Raw genomic sequence first — 9,282 nt, 5'->3', positions numbered from 1 at the left:
CTCGGAACGAGGGGGGATGCGGGGGGGTGGGGTGGGGCACTGGATCTGGACCAGCACAAGGCAGCTTAAGGAGGTAAATGCGAGGGTCCGGCGGCCCTCCTCCAACTGCCCACGGCCACGCCCCTCGCCGTGGCCAACTTGCCAACGCGCGCGACCTCCAGCACCCCTGGGCTGTGCGCGCTCTCGGCGCCGGGCGCTGCGCCAGGTCCGGGTGGGAGGACAGGAGGGTCCCCGCGCAGGCTCGGACCCCGGCGGGCTCTGCGGCCGCTTCCGCACTGGCCCGTGCGCTCTTCCCGCGTGCCGTGCGTGTCCGAGCGCAGGCACTCGCGGTGCAGGTGGGCGCGCTCTCGCGGGCGGGGGTCCGGCCGGGCCGCGCGCCTCCCCCCGGAACTCGGCCGTGCCATTCCCATGATGCCCAGCCACCGGGCACGGCTTCCGGAGCGCGGCTGCCGCCGCCACCGCCGCCGCGGGTAGGTGGCGGGAGGGACGGCCTGGGGGGGGGAATCGCCCCGCCCCTCGCCGCGCCGGCCCCGCCCTCCCCTCCCGCGCTTCCCACGGCGCGCCGGGCCCCGGGGTCCCCGCGGGACTCCGCGGTGGCTGCGGGCGCCAGACTCAGGGAGGGCGGGGCGCGTGTGTCCGCCTTTCCCCGCGCTCCCGGCCGGGCGCCTCCAGGGACGCGGGGCGCAAGGCGGGCAGCTGGGCCGGGTTCGCCGTGCAGGCCGCGGCGGGCGGACTCCGGATCGGGTCGGCGGCTGGGTCTGGTCGCTGCCATGGGCGAGGGTCGCGGCCCCCGGGAGGCACCTCCCGCGAGTGCCTGGCGCTTGTTGCGCCCTGCGTTCCTCAAGAGCCAGCGGGTGCAGGTCGGGCCCAGGTGAGGCTCAGGTGAGGGGCGGGCTCCGGGTCACCGAGGCCTGCCCGGCCTTCAAGACTGCCTTCGAGGCACCCGGATTCCCTAAACCTGGGATCCCAGAAAATGACTTCGGGGATGGATAGGTGAGGCACAGACCAGCCGGAGGCCCTGCCTCTGCCTGGAGAAGGGTTGGCATTAACCTGCTCAAGACCAGACTGCTACTCCAGCTGCCTCTCAGGCAGCCAGATGAGCAATCAGCGCTCAGGCAACCGTGGGAGTCTGTCTCCGCTTGCCTCCACTCCGCACAGGAGATGACAGACACAACAGTTTTACTGGGGGCTGAATCTTGTCAGCACCGCTGGCTCCTAAGGACCAAATCTTATCCACACCCGCTTCAAGTCGGAATACAGGGCCCTTTGCATCATAACTTAAAGTCAGAGTGGCCATGCTGGGGGGAAGGGACTGATTGTACCTACAGTCACCCTGGAAACCCGATTCCACAGATACCAGTTTAAAACCCCCCCGATCCTGGCTTCAGCTCACATTTCTAACTCTCTACAGTTCATGGTCCTCCAGAATGACAGCTCCCAAGATTGACGTAGACAAGGTAGTTGGACCAACAGCCATTAAGACTGTCGGAGAAGCCCAGCTCTGGGTCCATCGTTACAAGCTGTGAACGGGTGAGTGGAGATAAACTGTCTATCTCCCCAGCTCTGCACCTGGTGTAATGGCGGCTCTCTCGTTAAGACACTAACGTCACTCACGCACACACCCCATGCCGACACACCTCTGGTTTTGTTTGCTTTGGTCCGTTGAGACAGGATCTCAATAGCGGAGATGCAGCCTTTGAACTAGATAAGGAAACAATACTAGCTTGGACTGCTGATCCTCCGGCCTGCACCTGGAATTACAGGCATGCACCACCACACCCTGCTGGGTTCAGACCCTCTCAGTTGAGCTGTGCAAATGTTTTGTGATTTCTGTAGTATTGTTCTAGCATTTTAACAACACCTACAGGAGAGGAAGGTCTAGGTCCCCTAGCCGGTGAAATAAGTCACTTTCTCCCATTGGTTCCCACTGCCCTGTGCCTGTGGGGTGTCTGGGAAGGCAATGTTATTAGAGAGTAGGACTGTGGTGGGTCTGGTAGCTACTACAGGAAAGCCCTCCCCACCCTTCGGCTCTCACCCAGAAGAGTGGCAAATTAGCTACAGTAAATGTAAATGGTGTCTGGGCAAGCTTTCCTGAATTTGAGTCATTCTTTACATTAACAACATATCATGACAGAAAAAAAAATGTATAAGCTATCACCAATTTCTAAACTAGATGTCACCAATTCTTTATAATCCTGGTAGTGAAAACTGATTTGTTTTTATTCATTTATTTATTTATTTATTTGGACAGTTTGGTCTCAGTGCATAGCCCTGACTGGCCAGGAACTCACTATGTGTAGACCAGGTTGGCCTGGAACTCACAGAGATCCACTTGACTCAGCCTCCTAGGTGCTGGGATCAAAAGTGTGCACCACCATGCCCAGCCCTCACAGATGGTTTTAAAAGCTGGTAGGAGAGGCTTTGAAGAGAAGAGGAGCAGTGAAGACCTCATCCCTGAAGCCCTGTGGAACATCAGACTGCACTTGAGAATTTCAAGAAACTGCAGTCAATTTTTGTATATTAGTTTAACATTTGAAGCACACATTGATAATCATCCATGAGTTGCTACTGCATCTGCAGTGACCTCTAATTAGTCACCTGTCCCTCTGAGCAGCTTTTGGTCTAGAGGGTGAGCCCCACCTCTCTGGGAAAGGACTTCAGTAATTATACAGCACATCTTGGCCTGTCAGGAAGGCAACTCCTGATGAAACAGCTCGTGGAGAGGACAGAACACAGAAGCAAGGCAAACAACGGGCCAGGCCTACCATCCCACCTGGGCTAGGAGTGGGGACAACCTTCTGTACCTTCCCTCAGGGGAGCTCAGGTCTCTTGGCCCTTTAGCCTTGTAGGTACTCTCCAATCTCAGGGAGGCAGAAGGGGATCAAAGGAGCCTGGAAGAATTAAGAGCAACACAGAGCAGCTGGTATTTTTCCAAATGACCCTGTGCCTTCGGCTCCTCTTTGTAGTGTTTCTGTAAACTTGTCTTCAGTGTTCTTGACACCACACTAGCTGGACACCTGGCTCTGACCACACAGGCTTGTGTTACCTTTTTCACAGCGTCCTCTCCATCCGAGCTGATAAACCCATGATCTGTGTACATGCCACACAGTCCTTTCTCCAAAAAGATGTAGCCTGCCACTAGACCCAGGCCCACCCATATGATGTTGTGACCACCAAAACAATGGGTCAGCTTTCATGCTGAGTAGCAAAATTTGATGTCAGCCTAGGAAAATCATCTGTCACATATTTGACATTTTCATATACAACAATGTAGTGAAAACAGCTCTGAAGAAAAGCTTGAGGAAGTGCTTTTGGGGTCCTTCACTAGGTGCAGCTTTGGTTAAAGAGCATATTGGTCATCCCCAGAAAGAATACACCTACAGCCGGGTGTTGGTGGCCCACGCCTTTAATCCCAGTACTCAGGAGGCAGAGGCAAGCAGATCTCTGTGAGTTCGAAGCCAGCCTGATCTACAGAGCAAGTTCCAGGACAGGCTCCAAAGCCACAGAGAGAAACCCTGTCTCAAAAAACAGCAACAACAACAAAAATAAGAATCTACCTATGAAGTCCGACTTCCCTGGGCATGTGGATAGTCACTCTTTTTAAAACAGAGAGGCATTTATAGACTGCTGTGACATCTCCTGACGACACTGGGAGGTAAATGACATCTTTTGTCCTTTTACAGAAAAGGTGAAAGCCTGGAGGGGAAAGGAATTTGCTTTGGAGGGGAAAGGAAGTGCTGCTGGAATTTGCAAGCTTTTTTCCCCCTGAGTCTTCCGCCTACAGGATGGAAGTGACTCCTAGTACTACTGGCAAAGCTGAGGTCTGAGAGACAGGCTTGCATGAGCCTCCCCAGCCAAAGAAACATCAGGTTGTAGCCCCAGGTGTGTTATCTCTTATGGTGGTTTGGGTGTTTGCTGATACTGCCAGTTAGCGATAGCCTTCATTATGTTTTCTTTGCTCCCAGGATGTGAAATGGGCTGACCCATAAGCCCTGCCTCCCAGCACCCAGCCTGCCTGCTAGGATGTTCCTCATGAACGCCCCTCCAGTGGTGGCGCTCCAGTCCAGATGGGAGGCCTTTGGCCAGCCCAGGAGCTTCTGCTTTCCTGACTGCTTCTCCGAGTCTAAAGAGGACACCTCCAGGGCCTCAGTGAGTGCCAGGGTACAGATGCTCATCAGCACACTGCAGAGAGACAAGGCTGCCCTGGGCATGAGCCATGAGCATGCCACACAGAGAGGCCAACGCGCAGAAAGGTGCCGAGACACCAGACTGGCTCCTAATCCCGTCGTGTGCAGAGAGCAGCCAGAGTTCCATGCCTGTGGTCTTGTTGCAGACTGCAGACCCCTAGAGAAAGATGAAGCTGGGAGACGTGGTCCCTTGGAGCTAGATTCTGACAGTGATGACTCCGTGGACCGGGACATCGAGGAAGCTATCCAAGAGTACCTGAAGGCAAAGGGTGGGGCTTCTGAGCCTTTGTCCCGAGGAGCCCCCTGTGTCCCAGAGCCTGCCCACAGCTGTCCCCTACCCATCCCATGCCCGCCACAACTCACTCCCGGCTCAGATAGTGTTCCTGTGGGAACCAGTGAGGACCAGGGCTCCACCTCCCCAGCTAGCATGAGCAGCGAGGACTCCTTTGAGCAGAGCATCCGAGCTGAAATAGAACAGTTTCTTAATGAGAAGAGACAGCATGAAAACCCAAAGTGTGATGTGTCTGTGGATAAGAAATCAGATCCAAAGGAAAGCCCTGCCAGACTTAGAGGGAACCGAGAGACCTCAGCCAGGACAGCTCTGGTAGGAACCTGTAAGGAGTTCATCTTCCGCAAACCTCCCAGGTTAACAAAGATGAGCGTGCAGCCCAGAAACTTGCGGCCTAAGGTCACCGCACAGCCTGAGAGCCCAGTGAGCACGAGGCTGACTGTCCACAGACCAGAGGCTGCACACAACAGGGGTGGGGTAAGGAGGAGCATGCCTGCCAGGCGCAGCAAGCGCATCAGGAACTCAGCCCCAGTGCATCAGACATCCGACTCCAGCAGTGATGATGGCATCGAGGAGGCCATCCAGCTGTACCAGCTAGAGAAAACCAGGAATGAGGCCAGTGGGGACCCACCTCTGAGAGCCCAGCTGAAGGAGGACAGCCCTGGCAGTTCTCAACCAAGTGCCTTGCCTGAAGCCCACAGGAGACCCCCAAGCAAGAAAAAGCTAACAGCCCCAAAGGTTATGAGCACCACCCTGGGGGATCTCCACCCTGACCCCCTCTCCAAGCTCCCAAAGGATGTGAGAACCTCCGTGCTTCCAGGACACACAGCTGCCAAGAGCGAGGCTGTGCCCCAGGCCACGCCATGCCTAGCAGACACATCCACCGAGCTGATGTGCGCGGAAGCAATCCTGGACATTTCCAAGACCATACTGCCAGTCCCCATGGAAGGCAGTGACAGGCCTCCGTCCATGAACCCACTCTTCTGTCCCCCACCCATACCTCCCCGCTCCGAAGGTGACAGCAGCAACATTGACAGTGATGATAGCATAGAGCAGGAGATCCGGACATTTTTGGCCCTCAAGGCACAAGTAGGGAGTCCACAGCCTCCCCAGGGCCCACTGTCCCCACCCGGCCCCAGTGGCCAGACCGGCATCCCCAAGGCATCTCTTGCTAGCAAAACACCAGAATTTCCCCTGGGCTGCAAACGGAAACGGAGAGGTGGAGGTGGCACTATAGTGCCCAAGAAAATACAGGAGGGTAGAGAAAGTGCCCAGGACAGTAACCACATCCAGGGCAAGGGTCAGCCTGGCCACGATGGTTGGGACCCTCCCAGCCAGAGCAAAGTCCCAGAGGCCCTAGGAGGGGAGGCTGAGGCCAAGGACCAGCCCGTCCCTTCCAGGACAGCTGGGCTCAGTGATGCACACCTGTCACAAGGCCGGGGGAGCCTCGGGAAAGCAGGGGAGGGGAAGAGTGCTGGTGAGAAGGAGAGCTCTGAGGATAAGAGCAGCTCCCTGGACAGCGACGAGGACCTGGACATGGCCATCAAGGACCTGCTCAGATCTAAGCGGAAGTTCAAGAGGAGGAGCAGAGAACCCCGGGCTGTGTGTAAGAAGGTCAGACTCGGCACCACGGAGGCTCGGTGTGGAGAGAAGCTGAGCAGCCTCCCCGGGGACTGGAAGGACCACGGGCAGCAGGCACCACGGAGCTGTCTGTCCAAGTGCAGAGCGGACAGTAAAGACAGCCCAGGAAGAAGCCCAATGAGCATTTTCGGCAGTGCGGCCGAGAAGGCGAAGCTGGGTGGTGCAGGTGGTGAGGATGCAACCCCGGCCTTGCTTCCCAGGAAGAAGAGTCCAGAAGGGACTCCTCCTTCTAAGGACACAGGAGTCAGCGGTCGCCTTCCTTCTGCCTCCATCCCCCTGTCTGAGGAGGACAGCTCAGTGGACAGTGATGACAGCATCGAGCTGGAGATCAGGAGGTTTTTGGCGGAAAAGGCCAAAGAGTCTGTACGCAGTTCAGAACCTCAAGGGGGTCCTGCCAAGCCAGAGGTGCCATGCAGGAAAGAACCAACCCCGGGCTTACAGCCCGGAGTGTGCACACGGAGCCAAAAAGCCAGGGGAATCCCTCAGCTGGCCGAAGGAAGGAGAGGCACAGAGAGATCTAGGACACAGGCAACCAGCCCCTTAAGCCAGACTGGGAAGGGCACCCCCCGTGCTGAGCAGGCCACCCGTCTCCCCACTGCCCTGGGCCGAAGCGAGCCAGCACTGCCCAAGAACACCAGCAGGAACATTTCCGCCAAAGTGTCTCCACCAAGCAGGAAAAGTGCCAGTGTTAACAAAGACCAGAGCCCACGAGGAACGCAGGCTGCCTTGCCAGAAAGTGTTTTTGGTCAGCTGCCCAGTTGTGCCAAAGTGGGTGCTGAGGCCGGAAGTACCGGGGGGACATTTCACCTGAACTATGGCAGTCAGAACCTGCTGGCCCCCAACCCTGGACCCCAGGCTGACCTCACCGTCCCCTGGAGTGACTTTGCACACCAGAGTAGGCTGTCCAGCCCATGGGCACTGAATTCCGGACAAGGCACACTATGGACAGGGGTCTTTGGGGGTGAGAAAGAAAAGGGGGTCACACCACAGGCCGGGGGCCCACTAAGCCTCTCCTCAGGCCCCAGGAAGGGCCTGCCTTTCCTCTCCACCCAGCTCTTCCACTTCGGGAGGAGTGTCTCCTGGGGGGGCAAGCAGGCTGGCCTCTTCAGCCCCAACCTAGGCCTACCTCTGCAGGGCCCAGCATTCTCGGCCTTCAGGGAGACCCAGCCCGGCCACAGCCCTGTGTTTGGAAGCCCGCACTTGCTTATGAAGGACAGTGGGCACTGGCCAAGCCGGAAGGCTCAGGGATCCCTGAGACAGCAGAACAGGAGGAATTCTGGCTCTGAGGACAATGTCTTAGACCTGAGATATCGACACAGGGTTGACAGGGAACACCAGGACCAGGAGGCCTTGGGCAGTGATGCCAGCGAATTCAGTGACACCTCTGTGGAGGATGGCGTCAGCGCCATAGTGAGCAGCAAAGGCCTCTAGCTTTGACAGGCATGTCACTCTCTTGTCATAGCTGTGGGAAGTGCGTGCTCTCCTCTCTCTCTCTCTCCCCCTCCCTCTCCCTCCCTCCCTCTCTCCCCCTCCTCTCTCTCTCCCCCTCTCACTCCCTCCCTCCCTCTCTCCCTCTCTCCCTCCCTCTGTATGTGTGTCTTGGCAGCATAGGGTGGGGGTAGGGGATACTGACCATTAAAGAGCAAAAAGAAGGGTCCCTCCTGTGCAGCCCCCTGTATAAATATGTACACTAACCTCAAATGACATTTTTATTTAATGGATGTGTCCTGGTACATATGTTTTTTTGTAGGGTTTTTGTAAATTATTTAAAGTAGTGCAAGAAACACTTTTTGGAAAATGTTGTTCGATCTTGCAGGGTGTTCCTAGCTCTGGGATTCTCTGTGGTCTCCATGCATGTGTGTAGATGAGCAAACGCTGTCCCTGTGGGTCAGACACAGAGGATGGATCTGTGGCCATTGCTGGCTCAGCTATTCAGGCCTGGAGACAGCAGCGGCTGTCCACCTCAGAAGTGCTAATATGGCTGAGGTGTGTCAGGATGCCCCTGGGACAAGGGTGCTTCACGAAGGACTCTGGTCCCTGGCCAGAGACTGTCTCTGCCTCCTGTAGCCATGGCCTGTAATTAGAAAGCACTTCAAAGCACAACAGCCAGCAGATAGCCGGCCAGTCATCCCTCCCTATCTAGGGTGGGAATCTGACTGCTGGCTCTGCAGCTTAGCTGAACCCAGATCGTCCAGTGTCCAGTTGCTGGGGCACTCTAGCATCCGTATGAGCCTCTTTATGGGAGAGCTACCGATTTGCTTTTATTCGTGGCTCTAAAGGTGATTCCATATGTCCGTGTTGACTGTCCTCTTCTTGCTGTATGTATGAGTGAGTCGTGAGGCCATGAAATGGCGTGGTCCCTGAATACCTTAGCCACCTGTGATGGTGAACCCAGGCCCCGTAGGACTCAAAGCCCAGCTTTATGTGACCAATGACAACACCAGCAGCCTGCATGGCTTTCTAAACCCTGCCTCTATCCAGGAGGAAAAGGGGCCTGGCCAGCGCTGAGGCTAGGCCATAGGCAGCAGTTTGAGGTCCTGGGAATTAGCCAGAGTGATACTGCCTTGGTGCCGAGGTGCCGGTGGTAACCGGGGGCTGAAGATGTCCTGGACCCCAGATGTGAGCGCTACATCTGTGTCGTGATTATCACCTGCCACCCCTGAGTTCTGCAGCTCAGTATACCGGGTTGCTGTGGCTCTACTTTACGGCTGAGTTGTTGATTATTCTAACATTTTAATATGGAAGTTGAGTCTTCTACTTTATGCACCTGGGTCTTAATTGTAATTCACTTCCGTACCCAAATGCAGACACACACTCCCACCATCCTCAGTGCCCGCCATGTCAGAGCTGTGACGTGCACAGGTCCCTGTGGTCCTGTCTTGCCCCTGAATGATCTTGATCTTGTATAATAAATCCCATGTGCATATTATATGTGTTCATGTGTTTCTGGAAGGAACAGCTTTGTGTCATCTGTGTTCCCACTTTAAAGTTTTAAAGAGTGCTTTTAACCCTTGAAAACAAAAAGCGTCTTGTTTTGTATGTAAGACCCATTGGGTTTTTGTTTTTGTTTTTCTAATAAACCAAGTACTAGCCACAAATGAGTTTGTCCTTTGTTTGGGGGGAGGTCTACAAACATAATCTGGCCTGGGTGGAGTGATGACATCA

At 55.7% G+C, this 9,282-nt stretch overlaps 1 protein-coding gene across 2 annotated transcripts; it reads left to right on the top strand.

Moving 5' to 3' along the window:
* Positions 1-370: 370 nt before the first annotated feature.
* Ppp1r26 (protein phosphatase 1 regulatory subunit 26) lies at positions 371-9,215 on the top strand. Of its 2 annotated transcripts, none has more exons than XM_040745146.1 (4): positions 371-470; positions 1,412-1,530; positions 3,684-3,882; positions 3,966-9,215. In XM_040745146.1, exon 4 carries the CDS (start codon positions 4,024-4,026, stop codon positions 7,546-7,548), a length of 3,525 nt encoding a protein of 1,174 aa, XP_040601080.1. In that variant the 5' UTR covers positions 371-470; positions 1,412-1,530; positions 3,684-3,882; positions 3,966-4,023; the 3' UTR covers positions 7,549-9,215. The 2 variants fall into 2 exon arrangements, with proteins under 2 accessions (XP_040601080.1, XP_012980193.1); XM_013124739.3 differs by lacking the exon at positions 371-470 and adding an exon at positions 546-871.
* The last annotated feature ends 67 nt before the right edge of the window (positions 9,216-9,282 follow it).

This window comes from Mesocricetus auratus, unplaced genomic scaffold (assembly GCF_017639785.1).
Source record: "Mesocricetus auratus isolate SY011 unplaced genomic scaffold, BCM_Maur_2.0 Super-Scaffold_100004, whole genome shotgun sequence".
Lineage (NCBI taxonomy): Eukaryota > Metazoa > Chordata > Mammalia > Rodentia > Cricetidae > Mesocricetus > Mesocricetus auratus.
The sequence above is the reverse complement of the archived record's forward strand: the minus strand, read 5'-3'. Positions and strand labels throughout refer to the sequence as shown.